Raw genomic sequence first — 20,613 nt, 5'->3', positions numbered from 1 at the left:
TTCATCATAGGGTGCCCTTTACCAAGAAAAAAATGCCTTGGTGCCCTTGCCCTTTCAAAAACGAAGCATACAGCCCTGAAAATGTTTACAGACATTTTATCAATGTTGTTCAACTATCACATCCTATATCCCTCATCATTTTATTACTAATATTATGCAATAAACAGACAATAAAATTAATGAAATTAAGTCATGTGTGTAATATTTCAATTTCTTTATTGACTGTCTCACATAAAAAAAATTAACTTATTAAGATATAGAAAGGTTTGCGGTAACACCATGTAATGACTATCTCTAAAGAGTTGGGGTGGTTCTGAAAAGAACCGTTGGTTTCAACTCTTAAAGCTTTTAGCACAGACATAAAAATATGTAAAACAATATCTTTGCCGAGTGATTCCTTCAAACATTTGAATGTTTTTTATAAGTTTAGCTAGCAAGCAAGTCCAATGACTCTTGATTATGAATCTTTACATTATTGGACATCTTGAACTGTTAAAATCTCAACATATTTGTCATCACAGAAGGAAATTGAACTTACATACAGCGATGTTTCACCGATAAACTCCTTAGTTCAAAATTTTAAATTTTGTAATATTTGTGTAGATGATTTGTTTTCCTATACATTCCTACACTGGCTGATTAATCCGATAGGTTGTAAGGATATCTAACATACAGTCCTAGCTAGGGGTTTACAGTTTTAATAAACTTACTGTACAAACATGTTTAACCCTCGTACTGTTTGACCAGTTAACATCTTCCACATGGTTTTACACAGTAGATGCATTAAATACAAGCCAGCAATATCATGTCAGGAATGCATTGATCTTATTGTTTAAAGACACTGGACACCTTTGGTAATTGTCAAAGACCAGTCTTCTCACCTGGTGTATCTCAACACATGCACAAAATAACAAACCTGTGAAAGTTTGAACTCGATGGGTGTCGAAGTTACGAGAAAATAATGGAAGAAAAAACACCCTTGTCACACAAAGTTGTGTGCTTTCAGATGCTTGATTTTGAGACCTCAAATTCTAATTCCGAGGTCTCGGAATCAAATTTGTGGAAAATTACTTCGTTCTCGAAAACTACATTACTTCAGAGGGAGCCGTTTCTCACAATGTTTTGTGCTATCAACCTCTCCCCATTACTCGTTACCAAGTGAGATTTTATGCTAATAATTATTTTGAATAATTACCAATAGTGTCCAATGCTTTCAAACTAAACAGACCGTTCTGTGGACAATTATGCCACCCTTCACTACCTGTCAAGTTGAATGATTTCAAATTGGTGGTCAACTCACTGGCAAATGTTACAAGAAATGGTTAACTTTTATGTTAACTTAAATGTTCCTTTTAACAGACACCATATTGCAAATGCATGACCTTTTCGGAGGCTCTTGTAAAACATGACGAACTTGGGTGAAATAACACTTTATCTTCCGGCAAACTTGAACTATCACTGCTGACTGATCAATAACTCCATTGATATTTTCTGTGCTGTAAATGAAAATTTGTATTGAAGACATTTTCCTATGTCCAGCCGTTGAGTATGCAAATTCAAATTTTGATAGATTTGTTTTCACATGCGCTGTATGGACAACAGAAAGCAATACATGTATATCTCTTTCCAAGCTTGTGCAAAGACTAGCTGTTTTTCAGTATACCATTTGCACTTTCAAGTTATAACTAATATTACTATACCTCAGACATAGTCATGATCGAGTTTGAGTTCTCACTGGCCCATTCATCATCACGTGCCAGGTGCTATTTACCAAGTGCGCACGCGAGTAATCAAGCACATGGGAAATGCGCATGACAGGTAGAAAAGCCCCCGGGCAGCCGACACCACTCTAGTATAGTGCCTACCAAAAATGGATGATTACCATTAATGTTTTCTATTGTAGTTTTTCACTCTTCTTTGAGATCTTAATCTTTTACATACTAACTCTCTCACAGCGCAGTAACATCAAAAGTTTATCCGTCCAGCTTTCACAGAGCTCTACATTTCCATCCAAAGAAACTATAAAGACAGATTGTTTCAACAAAGAGTAGTTTTACTCGTAACGGTCATAAAAAAATACTGTGACCATAAATGTTCTTAAAAACATGTCCAGGAAGGGTTGTATATTACAGTTGACATGGTTAGAGATGTGTACATCATGATCTTGCACTCCGCTCCGTCTCGGCAAGGCATTCTCTGACTAGGGCTCGTGCGTGGACAATACCTAGATAGAGAAAACAATCAGCGTTATAAAAATATTAACAATTTAAAATTTTACCCAGTCAGTTTCCCTTGTGGTTTATATTGATATCTGAAACAAAAAGTCGCATCCCCTTAACGTGATCCCCTGGCTGCCGCTTCCCAGGTTGTATCGTAATTTGGGTGTGATCCCTGGCTACATGGCAGTTAACGATTTTATGGCTTCTGACTGGCACCCCGAACAAAGATATTGACAAAATAGGGACATCGCAAACATAGGGCTAGATAGCTCAGTTGGTAGGGCGCCGGCCTGTTAATCCGGAGGCCGCTGGTTCAAATCCCACTCTAGTAAATACTTTGTTCAACCCCCCCCCCCCCCAAAAAAAAAATGTATATATAGATATAAACATTATGAAAATCAATCCAAACTTTTGTATCAGTTGTTGATATAATTTTGGAGGCATAAACACAGTAGTTGTAATTTTGGGACAAATTTGACATAACTTCAGCAGTCAGGGCCCAATTTCATGGCTCTGCTAACCGCTGAATTCTGAGATTACGATCACCATTATATAACAAATCTGTGGAAACTTGGACTCGATGATGGTCATCCAAGTTACAGGAGAATAATGAAAGCAAAAACACCCTTCTCTTTTCTCGTTTCTCAAAAACGGAGGGTGCCGCTTCTCACAATGTTTTATACTATCGACAGCTCTCCATTGCTTGTTACAAGTTTTTATGCTAACAACTATTTTGAGTAATTACCAATAGTGTCCAGTGCCTTTAAGGAAATACAACAAACATGAATGAGCTATAAGGGTTTTTAACAGCTGGCAGACTAGCAAAATGACAAGTTTATTGTTCCACTGGTTAGTAACTTAAAAAAATGCAGGCAAACCCTGAACTTGTCTTCATTGACTGACTGTGCATTTTTTTCATTATGTCCTGTCCATCCAGTAGACCCTTCCCATGAAATATGTAAGTTGCCCATTGTGCTGTTTTGTATGTGACTAATGGCTGCGTCTGCACAAACGTGATTGTGTGACTGCTTAGTGCACATCTCTATGGCATTTGAAACCGAAAGGGTCTGTACGCATGCATGGATGTAATTAGCATATTTCGGGTCTATTGATAAATCTTTACCTCTTTTAAGACGTTCTGTGGCTGTTCTGCTCCCAGAATACGTTGGTCTAATGTCTCGTCCCATGTCTTCAATGACAGCCAGTAGCTCTGCATACTTGCTCTGTGGGGCTACTGTCCGGTTGGTTAATGATAATACTGCAAAGATAATTCAGAAAACACAGTTTACACCTGGGCCTGGTAAAGCTACTAGTACCAGCTGCTAATAAAAGGATTTGAATTGCCTCTAGCCACTGGGCTAGCTCAGTGGTCTTGTGGCAAGACATCTGCTCTAGACATGCAAAGGTCGTGGGTTCAAATCCAACCCGAGTGATTTGCCGGTGGATATTTCTTTTTTCACAGAACTGGGGAAAGTACTGATATTATACAGCGCTTAATATGCATTAGTGGAATTGTAAAAACAAATGTTATAAAAGCTTTAGTATTGTTGTTCATAGTTTACATTTTGAAATGGACTTTTCATTGAGCCATTTTTAGATATGGCGAACACAATACTACAACACTATAAGGTTTGGGTAGATTATCCAAACCGGTACACTCCTATCACGTCCGCCATACTTCAAAGGCTATTTAGCAACATGGCATAGAAGGATGGTTACTCTAGTTTTATGACTTCCTCTTGTGAAATTTGCTAATTGAAACTTTTCAAATCAATGAATTAATTAAGAATACAAGTTTATTTTATTCTTGTGGCCAATGTAACACAAGTAGCAACGAAAAATAATTATACAACTGCAGTTTTTCTTTTCATATTGCAATAACATTGAGTTAAACTGCTCATACAAGCATGCCACTCACATCAATATTTCTAAAGTAAGAGTACTTAGTGAAAATAGTTGCTGTTTTCTGTAAGATGATTCTATACAACTGCAATTGGGTGTAAATCAACCCCTATCTTTTTCTGTAAGAGTTCAGGTCTGATACTTCACGGAGGCAACAAAGGTGAATGCCTCCATGCCCCTTGGTCATTGCCTTGGTGCCCTTGATTTACAGTTTCCTCACAGGGTGCCCTTTACCAAGGAGTAAATGCCTGGGTGACCTTGCCCTTTCAAAAATAAACCATACAGGCCTGTAACTGCAATCCGGTGTAAATCATCCTCTATCTTTTCCTTCTAGAGCTGTTGAAAGGCAGTGGACACTATTGGTAATTACTCAAAATAATTATTAGCATTAAAACCTTACTTCGTAACGAGTAATGGGGAGAGGTTGGTAGTATAAAACGTTGTGAGAAACCGCTCCCTCTGAGGTTATGTAGTTTTCAAGAAAGAAATAATTTTCCACAAATTTGATTTCGAGACCTCAGATTTAGATTTTGAGGTCTCAAAATCAAGCATCTGAAAGCACACAACTTCATGTGATAAGAGTGTTTTTTCTTTCATTATTATCTCGTGACTTTGACGACCAATTGTGTTCAAATTTTCACAGGTCGCTATTTTGTGCATTTGTTGAGATACACAATTCAAGTGAGAAGACTGGTCTTTGACAATTACCAATAGTGTCCAGTTTCTTTAATTGAACAATTCAAACATGCAACAGAAAACAGCAATTATCATCTCGTTAGTTAGGGTTAGTAAAAGAAGTTGGAATGTTTGCATTACCCCTGTTACCTGGGATCTGCGACTTGGCGTTCATCTGGACCAGGGAGCTGTAGGCACTGGCACTGTTTCCCATAGACTGGGTGGTCATGTTCATTGGTACTGGACTATTGCTTGCTGAAGAGCTATGGACCATCTGCATGGCTGGAGAGTTAGCTGTACACAGAAATGACAAATCTAACATAAGATAATGGTACCAGACAGTTCGTGTTTTGACAACACAATGGGAGACTTTTGAGAAGCTGGCAGCAGCAGACATATAACATGTACCTTTTTTTGCGGCACTGAGCGTGCACGCATTTGCTCAGTATTGCGCGCGTAGGTGTGAGCACACGCACTACTGACGAGAACTGTGAAAAGGACGGTCCAAAAGACTCCCAAAGAGGGGAAGGCCACTTTGACCATGGCTTCATCAAAATTCCAGGGATGCGCAGGCCAATCCAAGGGGCACCAAAGCCAAAACAATCAAATTATTTGATTATTAAACGAGGATTCATTCTCAAGAAGGGCATGCAGGCCAAGTTGGCTGCCATATGAATTTTTTTAAGGGGGCATGGCGGCCACAGCAGAGCAACAGAGCAAATGGGCAAACTGGCCGCAGTTAAGAATAAGGGCTGTTACAGGCTACTATTACAACATTCCGACACAAGATTAAATGGAGTGGATCACACTTGGGTGACAGAAGGTGGTAGAGACTTGACAAGGAGGGAGCCTGGACTAACGAACAAAATTGAGTAAACACGATGGCATATTGGTGCAATATCTGGCAATAACCTGGCAATAATTTCACACACATGTATACAGACAATAGATGGATTGCACAAAGTGTCATCGACCGCCATACTTGATGATAAACAATGGAAAAGTGCACGCGCTGCGCACAACTCTCAGCCAATGATAGCCTTTCATGCGTTAACGTTTCATCAAAGATGGTGGCCAACGACCTCATGTGCAATCCATCTATAAAGGATTAAAGTCGCCAAGCTCACACAAGCAATGGCCTCCAAGACCCTGACCATTGCCTTTGTGCGCCTTAGAATGTTCCCACAGAAATTAAAATTTCCCTTATAGCTAGCTGGTGCCCTTTGCTGGCTGGGGGTTGTCCTACAAAAAGTAACCAAACCCTTTACAACAAAGTAGCGCGCCTCAGTGTACAAATACCAACCAACTCTGTTTGACTAAAAATATTGGCCTGCAAAACTCGGTTTGCGTTATATGAATAATGGTGTACAAAACTTGAGCCTAATCCTTTCTCTCAATTTGACAGTGTAGACAAAAATGCTAGACCAACAAAGAGATTTGAAAATCCATTGCAGGCCTTGGAATTTCATCTTTGAGAGGGCAAGGGAAAACGGCCGAGTCTATGGGAAACTTTTGAAGGGGCACCAAGGCCAACAAGACAAGGGGGCAACAGAGGGCATGGTCTCCTTGTACTTCCAGCCCTGCATTGTACATGTCGCTCAAACAGTTGCCAAGTGATTCTTTCTTCACAGCTAAAAATATATCTCATCTTGAAACCATGAAGACCTCAACCTTACAACCATCCGTTGAAACAATCCTGCCCCCCAAAAAACATCACAAAGTGGTCTCAAGAATGCCAAAATAAATATCGTCATGAAAGTCACTGAAATATCGACATGAAACAGTCACTGACACTTTGACGCTGCCTTCATCAAGATGGCTCGCTGTGCCTCTGCAAAACTCTTCTCTACGACTTTGGACTTTTCATCGACGTCAATCATCTGAACGTCATCTTCTTGAGATTTTCTCCTCATCTTGACACCTAAACCTTTCTTAATCCCCTCACTGCCATTATCCTCATCATCTTCAATCATCTCAACATCATCATCATCTTCCGTTTTGCTCTTCTTTGCACTTGATTCACTAGGGTCTGGACTATCGCGCTTAGCGTCATCTTTTCGCCTCTCCTCTGTTGAGTTGTCTTCACATTTCTGGCCGTTACTGGCAGCAGAAACAGTTTCTTGATTTTCACTTTTAAGTTCTTCCGATGTCTGTTGAGAAAAGACAAGAATTAGTGTAAGCAATAAAAGTCAAGTTTGCAAGGGTCAGGGGAGTTCATTAACTTTCATTATATCAGGGTTGAATGCATCCTGTATAGTGTTCTTTCTTCACAATTTTTTGCTTTTTTAATATTAAAGTTCATTTCCTAATTGAATTGTTATGAAGAACTTTTAGGTTTTTTTTACAGTTATATAATAAATATAATTCTCAGATAAGTCTATAACCTATAAACTGCACTGTAAAGAGTGCCATGGCTTTATGTTTTATTTGTTATTTTCATAAAAAATAAGGGAATAAAAGGGTAGCGACGAGTTCTTACACGGTCGTATAAAGCCGGCAGGGTCGAATTGCTGAGTGATAAAGGCCCGAGCGCATGGAAACGACCCTGCAAGGTTTTAAACGGACGTTTAAGAACGAGTCTCTACTCTTTTATTCCCATTCATAAACGCACTTTTGTTAAAAAAACGTTAAAAAAATAGAATTACAGACACTTTGACAGTTGAACATTCGAGGTTTGAAATATTTTTTTCAGAAACTTTGTGAAGAGTCTGTTGCGCGTGGGTTGTGTGTACGCGCGCGCACTTTGAAATAGATTACGCGTGCGCGCTTAGAAGTAGATTACGCGCTAATACTAATAGCTATGAAATCTTGCGCGCCTGACACGCAGAAGCCAGCCGGTTATAAGCACTGGTCATTATCAACCGTTTAAACACCCCCACGTGACGCGCACTCAACCAATAGGAGTAGAGAAACTGTCTGGGGTATTTATGAATAATCAATCTGAATGTCTGCTAACATTTACAAAACAAATACACTAGCACATAGGAACATTGTTCTAAATCATGGCTTTTGAGTCCATTCTTAAATGCAATGTAGGAAGTCTCCTTTATCAGTTTGATGGGTAGATAGTTCCATAGGTAAAGACCGGACCGAGAGAAATTACATGCTTTTGGCACCTTTGGATGGACTCTAACTAATGTTGAGAACAATGATAAATCTATAGCTAACCTTGTCAGGATTCAGAATTTTCACATTGAGTCCAGCTAGTAGACTGCTCTTCATACCTGTATCAACCCTTAGGCCTGCCAATAACTGAATCAAACAATAATCAGAAATTACAATCCAAAATACTTATTAGTCAAAAAAACAACATCATTTTAACGATCTCAGTAAAAATGAAAATAAATTAAAAAATGGCCCAGCTACATGTAGTTGTCTATAACAAAATAAACACAAACAAATAGCAACAAAATTATAAACTATATTTTAACAGCCAAAGCAATGTAAACAAATGCAATGATTGACACACAAAATATATAAATACAATCCTGAAATTTAAAACTTTTGATTCTACCACCAGTGTTGTACTAAATCTACAATTTTAAAGGAACACGTTGCCTTGGATCGGACGAGCTGGTCTTTGAAAAGCGTTTGTAACCATTTGTTATAAAATGCATATATATGATTAGAAAGGCATTTTAAAAGTAGATTAATGAACCACACAAGTATCACTCGAAATTGCGTGGTTTTCCTTTTACCTCGTCGACAAACATGCCCGGCCATTTATGGGAGTCAAATTTTTGACTCCAATAAATGATCGACCGTGTTAGTTCACAAAGTAAAAGGAAAACCACACATTTTCGAGGCATGTTTGTGTGGATCATTACATTCTACTTTTAAAACATCTTTCTAACCATTTTATAACAAATGGTTACAAACGCTTTTCAAAGACCAACTCGACCGATCCAAGGCAACGTGTTCCTTTAATGTTAACTCTTAAAATGAATACAACATACAAATGAAAATTATAAGAAATTTTAATTCAAATTTAATCATACCGGTGTTTTATTCATGGGTTCTGACTTTGTGCGACTTCCAGAAGCACCACTCATGAAGGGGAAGTAGACGGGAGCTCGGAATTTCAATCCTGTAATACGAACAAATATAGTTAAAACACTAAAATAAAACCTTTTCATTTAATTTGTTTACCCTCTCCCAAATTTCCCTAAAAAAATTAGTTTAAAAATCAATAATATAGGGCCTATTTTAAAAAGAAAGAAAAAAATAATACAGTATTTCGAAAATAAAAACATCATTGTAAAATTTAATCCTTTGAAACTTGACTGTAACATTATAAATTGAATTTGAAAATTTGTCTGTGTTATAATATTAATTAGAATGTAAATTTGATTGAAGTTGAACAGCAGTACAATATTTTGTTGTTTGTTTACATATTTACTATTGACTGTTTTTGTAAACTGTACTTTTTGTTTTTAACTAAGCTGCTGTAGGCCTATACATGCAGTATTTTTAAAACCATTTTAACAATAACATGAACAAAAACAAAGAAATAATGAAAAGAAAGTATGATGGTAAAATAAACTGATACATAATTCACGGTTGAGGTTTACAAAAATAAAAACCACTTTTTTGGGAAAAACAGATCAATTCCTGCCACCACTTTTTTTTTTTTTTAATGAAATAAATTAGTAAATACACATGTACTTTACTTAAATAAGATCATCCTTACCGGCCTTAATGTAGGCTTTTACGGTAAAATGAGTAAAAAAGTGGTGGCAAGATGCAGAAATCTTTCCGAATAACATTTTTGCGTTTACAAATAGAAAATTTAATTGGTTCGTACCCGTACCTGGCTGGCGTGTTCTTGGTTTCCATCGCTCTTCCTCTTTAAAGTGACAGCTACAAACTCGGCTCCATGTTGTGGGGGTCCACACACCTCCCCCACCCTCCCTCTGTGATTTTCCAATCCGCTCACACCACAGTTCATACCACTGTTTCCAATCTGGTCCATCATTCTCATTTGGGAAGTTGTATAAACTGCACAACTCTCTGCCATTCTTGTGATTACAACCCGGAACGCAGCAACTAAGTCCCATTGTTCAGTTCGAGTGCTCAGCCAGAAACCCCAAGGTCCAACTGGGAAAAAAATCTTGCAATCCTTCCTACACACACAAACTCTGGCCAGAAAAAGGCCAACCAAACTGACCATTCAAATACAAACAAAGATGTGGTCAAAATTCCCCACTGCAGTTCCAAAATGGCAGGAATTAACCAGTTGTGGGATCAAGATTGAAGATACACTGGTGTAGACTGCATTGATTTGATTTGGAATGGCTAGCCGCGATATGACAAAGAACTAGCCGTGTCTCAACATACCTACGACCTTCGACCTTTACAATAGGGCGGCAATGAATCATGGGAATATTATTCATATTAAAATGTGTGTTCGGAATTTGTACACTTGTCAATTAATTACACACAGCAAACGACAACCACACACACATGTAACATTTCCCAGGTCACAGTTGGGTTGTACAAACAGCTAAAAAGAACACAAAAAACACAATGACAGCAGCATAAATTACGAAAGGTCAACCTAATCTTACCCTTTTGTACATACTTCGCCGTAGAGACGTCCATCTTCTGGTTGACAAGATGCAAAAAAAACGAGCGAGAAACGCAGGTCTGCGGTCTAATTCAGTGGAATTCTGAACGCAAATTTTACCTGCTCTCACTGGTCCCTTCACTCATGACGTCATAGTTTATATAAATTAACATAAGTCTTTTCCCCCAAAACGCGCATACCAGTGAAATATTCGCATGCTCGGCAGGCAGGCAGGATGAACAACTCAAAACTTGTCTCGGGTCGGAAGTACACAAATTAATTTGGGTTATTAATTTGCTAAAGACCGAACTGCCGATTTATGAATGTGTCTGTCTCCATGATTTAAGGCAATGCAGAATTTCCCTTTTTCAATTTTAACGAGAAAGATTATGCTTTAAATAATCGTTATTGGCAATTTGCAAAGAATGACCCCAGCCAGCAAGGACAAGCAAACGAGTTTGAGTGTGGAAGGAAAGAAACAACAGGTGTAACTGCCACTCAATTATGTTGTTACCCCCGTGGTTTTGCAGACAGGGAACCACTACACACCAGTCTCATACCGTAACACCCACAAAATATCGCTGAAAGTTACATATTTTAACTACAATAACACCTAAAAATGACAAAACTTGTATGAGAAAGATTGGCTGTTTCCAGCTTAGTGTTTATATCCTCTTGTGCGAGTTCCCTGGATGGGAAGATCATCTAAACACCAAAAAAAAAAACACCAAAAAAACAACAACAACAGACAAACAAACAAACATAAAAAAAAAAAAACATCAAACAACCAAACAAACAAACAAAGAAACAAGCAAACTCATTTCTATTCAGGACTGGGCCATTTGTGTGCGGGGGTGTGGGTGGGGGGTGGGGCTCTAAAGTGTGTTTTGTTGTTTGAATATTTTCTTTACTTTTTTTATTTACTATACTTACTTATCTGAAAAGTTATTCGGAAGGGGATCAAGAAAACAACCACCATCTGGACTTTCATTGGAATTCACTTCACACATATTTTTCAAAGCCATTGGTAGAGGGATAACTTTTATTGAAATGTATGTATGCCCCCCTCTAACTGGCGGCCCACGCCCCACCCTACCACCCTTCATAATAAACAAGTTGATTCTATACTAAAACAAAAACGCAAAATAAACACAACACAAACTTGGATATTATATTTGACTTCTTTTTATTAATTTTATCACATGCACACTAAACTGTTTTGCTTTCATCATCATCCTTTCTCTTTGATACGAAATCCTTCAGGAACAAACCACTGTATTATTACTGAAACATAATATTGGTTGGCATTAGTTGTTCCACAAGGGAGGTTAAAGGCAGAGTTGCAAAAGACCAGCCGTCGATTTCACCAGACTCTTTCTAACTTAGGAGTAATCTAACAGGACTTAGAACGATTTAAATTCTGTATCCAAAGGACGTATCCAAAGGACGCTTTGCACCCATCCTAAGTTAGTACGGGTTACTCGTCCTAACTCAACTTAGGATTAATCCTAGTGTTTCGTGAAATCGGCGGCAGTATCCTCACTTGGTGTATCCCAACACATGCATAAAATATTACAAACCTGTACAAATTTGGGCTCAATTGGTCAGGGGAGTTGCATGAAAGTAATGGCAGAAAAACACCCTTATTGCATTATAATTATGTGCTTTCAAATACCCGAGAATGAAGCCTTTCTCCGAGTAAAATTTTGGGGAAAAACTACATTAAACCAAAGGGTGTCATTTCTAACAATAATGTGCTCTTTACAAAGTAAGTTTTCATGGTAATTATTTTTTGGAGTAATTAAACAGAAAGTCTTTACGAATCTCAGACTCTTCAAAGTGAATTAAATGCTCACATCTCTCACATAAATCCATCTTTGCACAATCTATATCTCAGTTTGATCATGTTGGCAAAAAACATAACCTTATATTCCGACCCCCCCCCCCCCCCCCCCCAAACTATTGATAAACAAAGAACTACTTGTCATATCTCTTCAAAAGACAGTATGTGAAACAACAAACAGATGGTTAAATTAATACCTACATAAAACAAAACACTGATAAATATTAATCATTTAAAACTAAAATTCAAACTTATCCAATTGGTGGGTGACTTTTGTTACTGGGTATTTGTAAAACAAACTTTAGATTAACGTGTTTATTTTCTTAAAACAAACAAAAACAAATTTTTTAATCTTTACCACAAAGTCTGAGTTGCTGTAATCTTTGAAGGACGGAAATATTTAATGAATTACAGTTTTACAAAAAAAAGCAACAGTTCAAACAAATGAAATTTGCATTCATTTCAAAAGGATAAAACAATACTAAAACAGAGTTCAAAATCTATTTTGAACATTTAAGACATTTACGAGTGCATAATGACAAAAACGCAGTGGAGTTATACAAAGTTATTATTACAATGTACCTTATCATTAACCACATATTTGTAATTGGTCAAAACTAATTAACATGTACAAAGTGAGGATGGTTAACGAGTGTTTCTGAGATTGTTTAAACTCTTTTTAAATTTGTTAAATTGTTTATACTCAGTCTACATTTTGAGCCTGTCGGCAGAATAGCACTACATAAAGTAGAACATGGGCATTCAGACTAAAAGTAACTAATTTTGCCAACAAATAATGATACTTTTCTTGTTAAAGACAATGGACACTATTGGTAATTGTCAAAGACCAGTCTTCTCACTTGGTGTATCTCAACATATGCATCAAACAACAAACCTGTGAAAATTTGAGCTTGATTGGTCGTCGGAGTTGCGAGATAACTATGAAAGAAAAAAACACCCCTGTCACACGAAGTTGTGTGCTTTCAGATGCTTGATTTCGAGACATCAAATTCTAAACTTGAGGTCTCGAAATCAAACTTGTGGAAAATTACTTCTTTCTCGAAAACTATGTCACTTCAGAGGAAGCTGTTTCTCACAATGTTTTATACTATCAACCTCTCCCCAGTACTCGTAACCAAGTAAGGTTTTTTGCTGATAATTATTTTGAGTAATTACCAATAGTGTCCACTGCCTTTAATGTTTTAAGCACACTTATCGGCAATAATGATTATTGCATCAATATTATTGAATACAATTTGGTGGTGCAGCGCTGTGTGCACTACTCTTTTTTGACCTAGTGAAGATTTAGAACATTAGTAAGTTGGCAAACTGGCTTCTAGAAATCCTCTTAAGAAAATGCTCTTGCTTAAACCGTCACATCGGATTCCAAATAATACACATTCTTAACATTTTTGAGTACACCTGAAACATTAGTGGTAAGCATAATTATGTCCTGTTAAGCTACTTGTATGTGCTTAAGCACCTCATGAAATTGGGCACAGAGATTTGTTATTGGCAATACTGTAATGTTGATATTGCACTTATAAAAATTAATCACATTTTCAGACAACAAATTGACAAAGTAGTCTGTAGTTATGTTTAAATATAGGTACTTATATTTGGACAAACTAAAGACATTTCAAGACAAAATTGTTATGTAGTAACCAAGAAAGATGAATCATATTTGTTTACAGGTAACTACTACACTTGTACACAAACAAGTTCCTTAAAGCCATTGGACCCTTTCGGTTCAGACAAAAATAAAAAAGTTCACAGATTTACAATTAACTTACAGGGTTTACAGAAGGCAATGGTGAAAGACTTCTCTTGAAATATTATTCCATGAAATGCTTTACTTTTTGAGAAAACAGCAAAACAATATAAACTCTCGTTAACGAGAATTACGGATTTATTTGAAACACATGTCATAACACGGCGAAAAGCGCGGAAACAAGGGTGGGTTTTTCCGTTGTTTTCTCCCGACTCCGATGACCGATTGAGCCGATGACCGGTTTGTTATTTAAAATAGAAGTTGTGGTACACAAAGTGTGGGCCTTGGACAACACTGTTTACCGAAAGGGTCCAATGGCTTTAATGGTAACAATGAATTTCAAATCTTTACATTTGCATTAAAGGCAGGCCATCTATGTCGTATATCCATGATTGCACCATTCACTAGACAAAAAGTGGGCCAAACCGATCTAAAATGCAGTGTTAATTTCTTTACGTCGATTTGAAGGAAAGAAAATAGAACAAATGCACTATTTACAAGCACACTAGATTAAGAATGCTCAAATTGAAAAATAAAAAGTTCTTTCAAGTTTTTATCTCGTAAATCTCATACATTCATAGAGAATTTAGAGTGTTTAAAGCCGAGGTAATCAAATTTATATGCCTGGTTAACTGGGCTCCATTGAAAGGTATAAATGGAGATCAATCACACTGCAAGAAAATCCGTTTTCTAAACTTCCTAGTCGTTTTCAGTATTTTTAGTGTCAAGTACTTCGATTTGAACTTTTTGTTTCCCGCATGAGAATCTCTTTGAGGTGAAACCCTTCACATATTTATTGACTTTTAAAACATTTTTTACTGCTCCAACGGACTACACCACAAAAGTGTTTAAAATAGCTGTAAAAACTCTTTTCACTCACATTTGGCGAGCTGGCGACCCTTCAGGTCGAGCTCTGCTCACAGCTATACAAAAGTGGCCCCTCACGTCACTGTCATGCAATATATCTAGAGTTGTTTACCACCACTGTGGTCTTAGATGGTTAAGCCCTTTAGATACCATTTATTTCTGTATTGTTATCTCCATACATTAAAATCTTGTTGATTTTTGCACTGTTATGTTCAGGTAAAATATCAGGAAAATTAATTAGATACAGAAATACATGGTTATACTCTTGAGTTGCAAATTCTATATTTAAATCTGGGAAACATAGGAAAATGTAAGTTCAGTCCCAAACCTTTTCTTTGACCCCATTGTTTGTGCAAAAGTTGGCCAAATATTGCGGCCATTTTGGGCCGCCCTGAGCACTTGGTACAAACCGCTTGCAGCCGCAATGGTCTCAAAAGGGTTAAACAGCATATTTTTACTGCAACATCGACGCTACATGATGATAAATAAGTTATTCATTCGCTGTATCGTTCAAAGACGGCTTTCATCTTCACCTTGTCCTCTTCATCCTTCAACTTCTCTGCCTCGTCCAGGAGGCGGAGTTCCTTGCGAACAGCGCCCCCAAGGGCAGCATCGTGTTCAAGGGCCAGTTTGAAGTCCTTTCTAGCATTGCTGAAGTCCCAACAGGCGGCATAGGCCTTAGCTCGTCTGTACAAGGCTTTCACGTTGTCTGTGGATAACAAGGAGTGAAAAAAAAATGACTGGTTCATTATTTGCTTTTATCCTAACACTGATGTGTATACTCAGTACTGTCCCGAGTTTTGTTAAACAAAATTTAAGGGCATACAGGTATAGCACCCGTTTCCGACAGGCGTTCCAGATTATTTAGCCGAACCAAATTATTGAGTTAAGCGCATGAAAAGTTTGACGTCTGAAAACAGTTAGTAGCTGGACACGCTACAAGTCGAAAAATTGACTGTTGGAGCCACTCTGAAGAGCCTTGGTTTCAGATGTTGATCGTGTCATGAGCCGAACCTAATGTAAATGTTATGTCAAGTTTGCCTGTCTGAAACCAAAATTGAATTGGGTCGACCCAGAGTCGCTCCTTATCCTTTTGGTTCGGCGCAACTCTGGAGTGCCTGTCTGCACCAGGTGTTACTCGGCTGTTCAAACCCCCGACCTTTGCCACTCCAGAGCAGACCTCTCAAGAACTAGACCGCCAAGATTGTCTGGCAGCTAGAGGCAGCCCAATTGCTATATCAAAAGATGAATTAATAGATGTTGAGTTTTGTTTACCCTTACACCAATGTGTGTAAGCACTGTATGCTCAGGCTGGTATATTAATAACAATAACAATAATAATTTTGGGGCTAATCATCCTTACTCGCAGCTTAGACTAAGAACTGAATTGCGAAGGACGCAGCTACAACGTGTTCGAGAAGCAGGCATGCAAGGGCGCCTTTGGCTGCCAGCCACATCAACCCGTTATTACCACGGAGCACAGCCAAGATAGAAAGTTTTTGATTTTTCCTGAGGGGGGAAACTGGATGTTCTGGAAAACCCTTGTGGCACAGCAGAGAACCAACGTACAATTCAACTCACATATGGCCCTGGCTGGGAATCCAACCGGGTTCAGCGGCCACCACTTTACGCACAGGCCAACCATGCCATTATATAGTATAAGTGTTAACTCTGGTATTTCAAAGAGTATCACCTGCTCTAACTAAAAAAAGTTTAACTTTTACTTTTAATGGTCAGGAACCATGAGAAAAATTTAAACTGTTCCCTATAAAACACATAAGAATTAGTCACGCGATGTATTGTCAGGATTCTGACAAAAACTAATTTTGAGCACTTTATTTCACTGCTACTAATAATTGGCGGCCTTTTTCGAGTAATGGCTCAAATGAAAGCTTGTAACTTTCTTGACCCCATCAAAATACCTATTGAATTTTAAATCATAATTTTGGGGTCAAATCGACCAAAAATCTGACATAGCATCTTTAACAATGTTTTTTTCTATCATTGATTAGCAATGTTGTTAGCTTGCTCTGCACAGTCACACTGGATGGGCAGGGGTCGAAATTAAGTGTATTTCCATGGTAGTCAGCAGGGCTAGTGACCAATAATTTTTAGTAGCCCTGATTAGATTTTGGTAGCCCGAAAGACACATTATGTCTCGCGTCACGGCTCAAACTTTACAATACACCAATAACATAGTTCTTTATTGTTTGTAATGATGATTTTTGCATTATTTTTCCACTAGCCCGTCGGGCTATCAAACTGGAAAAATGAGTAGCCCGGCTGTAAATCTGGTAGTCCCGGGCTAGCGGGCTAGTGGCAATTTCGACCCCTGATGGGACTCACCCCCTGCCCTCTCAGTTCCGTTTTATTAACGGACAGAGTCTTTCTTGCAGGCTCGTTGGAGACGGAGCTCCACTTGCCACCACAAGCACTCCCCATGCAAAGATTATAAAGCCCCAACTCCATAGTTTTCCACATAGATTTATACCAGCGCTGTTTATACTCACTCTCATCTCTAGTCAATACAGTTGACGTGTGCTCTATGACCTGGTAGTATTCCTGCAGCATCAGTTTACACTGTGCAAAGTTCAACAGAAACGGAATCCTCAGGGTGTCCATTTCTAACCACTCTTTGCTGTTGGGTTGCTCATGAAGCAACAGATTCTCCAGACATCCCAGCGCCTCGGCGTACTTCTCAGCGGCCATCTTGTAGTCCTTGCTGTTGTATAAACGATTCCCCTCTTCGCGGAGTTCCGGGAGGGCATTCTTCTTCTCCATGTCGTTCATCGCCCACGCTTCTTTCTTAAACTCTCCCTCCTCCTCAACTGTGACGACTTCGAAGGTGAACCGCAACGGCTCTGGCTCCTTTAAGAAGGAGTCGAGATCTGGGTAGCCAAGGCCGACCTTGTTCATTTGTGCCATGCCGCAGCAGTGGCCGCCATCTGGGTTTCCAACGTTCCCCTTAGCGATGTCACGCAGCTTTTGCATGACAGGTGCAAATGTGTTGAGTTGCTATGCAGAGAGAAATAAAAGTGAATATATAATTTACAAAATTTCATATTTTGGTTCTTCCCAGGAGCATAATTATAAGTAGACTTTACGTAGGTACACCTAAAATCTTGTTAGAGGAAAGAATTGGTTTTTGCTAACCAAACAGTTGCTGGTAGTGTAAATCCTTTATGTAATCCAACATCAACATAAACTGACAAACCTGTAGAAGTTTGAGATCGATTGGCTATCTTCACGAGAAAATAGTGAAAACCGATAACACATTTTTGCATGGCATCGATGCAAAAAGAAAAATGAACAGAGCACTCACTGAGCGATTAACTCCAAACAAATATGACATTTCAGACAATAAGATTTCAAGGGATGATTTCTACTATCATTATCATTCAACTGTATAAGTTTTATGTTATCTGTGATCTTTACAATTTTTATTTCTTACCAATTCTGTAACAATCCTTTACTGTTTTAGTTTTCAATAAACACACAATCTGACCCACTTGTGTGTAAAAAAAAAAGATTCTGGTTAAAAACAGAAAATTCACATCCTTGTACAGTTGTGCTTCATCAATTTCTTTACAAAGAAATGAAGGGAACATACTGTTGGAGCGACCGTGAACTCAGAAATCTCTCCCTCCCTCATAGTCTTCAGACATTTCTCCCAGACGTCGAGCTTGAATTGCTTTCCGGTCAGGAGCTCCATGGGTTTCTTCTGGGCTCGACTGTCGTCCATAACTGTTCCATCCTCGTCGCATTTTGACACTTTGTAGTAGAAAAATATCTGGAAATAAACAAAGGAAGGTGAGTTGGTTTATTGGGAAAAGTTTCCGTATGGCGCCACCACTTTTTTCATTCGAAATAAAATAAAATAGTATCTAATTTACCTGATTGATATATCCCTTTTTGTAAAAATGAGTGAAAAAGTGGTGGCGCCATACGGAAAGTTATCCCTCTTACTGTAGTAATAATGTAGCTGCAGGGTGTTAAACAATTTTCTTTTTTGAAATAGAAACGAACAATTTATGCCTAGATTTTTTCTCCTTGCTTCAATAAACGGGTAATCTTTCAGTGACATCTTGCTGTGGCTAAACCAGCTGTCATGACGGATGCTGCAATTGCGAGACCGCTTCCGGCACCCCCGATGTGTGCACCGCCACGAGAACCCGTCGGCATGGTCCGTCTTCACGGACCATGTCAACGGGTGGCGGCAGTACCGACAATCGGGGGCGTCGGCAATTAGTCCACGTTCTTTGCAGAACGCAATTGCAGCATCCGTCGTGGCAACAGTTTCAAACAATCTCTCAGCATTCCAAAAGGTAGCCATGGTTGAAGCATGACAAGATGACTTCAAGTCTTCAAGAGCTTCCTTATATAGCCCAAAAGAACAATTGGGAGACTTTCTAAATAATGACTCTGTGTGATTATGTGCGTCCTCGGTGGAACTCCCCTCGGGACTCGTACTAGTGGAACAATCCAAAATAACCTTTCACGTGACTGATGTGTGAAGGAGTTCGTCATTCAGGACGGTATGAATATTCAACTTATGCAAAGCACTGGACAATGACAGCTTATTTTAATATTCATTAAAATTACATATTCATTATGACCTTTATTGACCCAGGTAATGGCAAACACATCTAGGACAGACAACTAAGTTTGGTATCAACGCCTCGTAGCCCGGTTGGTTAGGCTATGGACTATGAATGTATAATAACTTGTTAACTCTGCTTTACAGGTTCGACTCCCGGTACTGCATTACATTATTTAATTGATTGCTAACTAACTATCCATTTCTTCCAGCAGAGACACCAGATAGAGATACATGGAGACTGGATGAGAGAGACGGCAGGATCGAGGAGAGAAGGGAGAAACGAGATCTGTAGAAAAATCACGGGGTGTTTTTTTATATACATTTTAGAGGTTTTTACATTTTTTTTTCATTTTTTTTTTTTGAACCGCTCCCCTATAAAAACCACTTTTTCTAAATTATTCATCCTAGCCCATTCGATTGAAAACATCCTCAGGTGCAAAAAAAAAAAAAAAAAAAAAAAAAAAAACAGGCCGGAAGTTGGTGGCGAGGTCGTAAAATTTTTCCGATTTGAATGATATGATGGGGCTACAATTACAGTTACACTAGCCAATATAATTGCTGGGTCAGAACCGGGTCTGGTCAACATTTATGGTCCCTGGATCTAGTCAGTGCTACTATTACGTGTTAACAGGGTCTACTGACATCTGTGCAGTTTGACAACAAATGAATTTGATTCTGAACAATGACACTCACTACTTGCACTTTTTAAGGTTTTTTTTTCAGCTGACAGACAGTGACTCACAATTTGTGAATAATTCTAAATTAGTAGCAAATTAGAGTCTAATTTGCTAAAAATGTTTACATTCATTTCTATCCACCAGTTTTTACTTAATACCATACCTTAGTTCCATCTCTAAAATCAGACAAATTTCCTTTGCCTGGGTGAACGATTTTCTTTAGAATGTCGGGTCCAAGTTCTACACCAAGCGCTCTCTCCATTTTTCTGGAATAATAAATTTACAGTGGCTTTGTCTAGCGCCCTCAAGAGTTTGGAGCAGAAAATGTTTAGTCAGTTTGGGTTTTCTTACTGGTTTTCTTGTTTTCCCTTTAAAACCAATAAATGAATTCATGGTTACTTTAAACATAACACACTTATTAATTTTGAAACATGAATGTGACAAAGTGTCCCGTCTTTATTCCATAAGAAAGTGTATTTTTTGTGAACGTATT

The 20,613-nt window shown here is 38.3% G+C and overlaps 2 protein-coding genes across 5 annotated transcripts; both read right to left on the bottom strand.

Annotated features, from left to right (window-relative positions):
• Positions 1 to 246: 246 nt before the first annotated feature.
• Positions 247 to 10,280, bottom strand: LOC139938198 (uncharacterized). Of its 4 annotated transcripts, XM_071933597.1 has the most exons (8): positions 10,260 to 10,280; positions 9,601 to 9,934; positions 8,795 to 8,883; positions 7,965 to 8,048; positions 6,589 to 6,946; positions 4,938 to 5,090; positions 3,343 to 3,477; positions 247 to 2,224 (listed from the first exon to the last, which is right to left on the bottom strand). In XM_071933597.1, the coding sequence occupies exons 2-8, from the start codon at positions 9,851 to 9,853 to the stop codon at positions 2,157 to 2,159; spliced, it is 1,140 nt and encodes a 379-aa protein (XP_071789698.1). In that variant the 5' UTR covers positions 9,854 to 9,934; positions 10,260 to 10,280; the 3' UTR covers positions 247 to 2,156. The 4 variants fall into 4 exon arrangements, with proteins under 4 accessions (XP_071789698.1, XP_071789697.1, XP_071789699.1 ...); XM_071933596.1 differs by lacking the exon at positions 10,260 to 10,280 and having other exon boundaries at positions 9,601 to 10,214; XM_071933598.1 differs by lacking the exon at positions 10,260 to 10,280 and having other exon boundaries at positions 249 to 2,224; positions 9,607 to 10,213.
• Positions 10,281 to 11,547: 1,267 nt separating this feature from the next.
• On the bottom strand, positions 11,548 to 20,382 carry LOC139938783 (AH receptor-interacting protein-like). The gene is made up of 4 exons (XM_071934411.1): positions 20,284 to 20,382; positions 18,454 to 18,633; positions 17,354 to 17,858; positions 11,548 to 15,552 (listed from the first exon to the last, which is right to left on the bottom strand). The coding sequence occupies exons 1-4, from the start codon at positions 20,380 to 20,382 to the stop codon at positions 15,338 to 15,340; spliced, it is 999 nt and encodes a 332-aa protein (XP_071790512.1). The 3' UTR covers positions 11,548 to 15,337.
• Between the last annotated feature and the right edge of the window lie 231 nt (positions 20,383 to 20,613).

The sequence above is a fragment of the Asterias amurensis genome, chromosome 6 (assembly GCF_032118995.1).
Source record: "Asterias amurensis chromosome 6, ASM3211899v1".
Classification (NCBI taxonomy): domain Eukaryota; kingdom Metazoa; phylum Echinodermata; class Asteroidea; order Forcipulatida; family Asteriidae; genus Asterias; species Asterias amurensis.
This window is presented reverse-complemented; position numbering and strand designations above follow the sequence as displayed.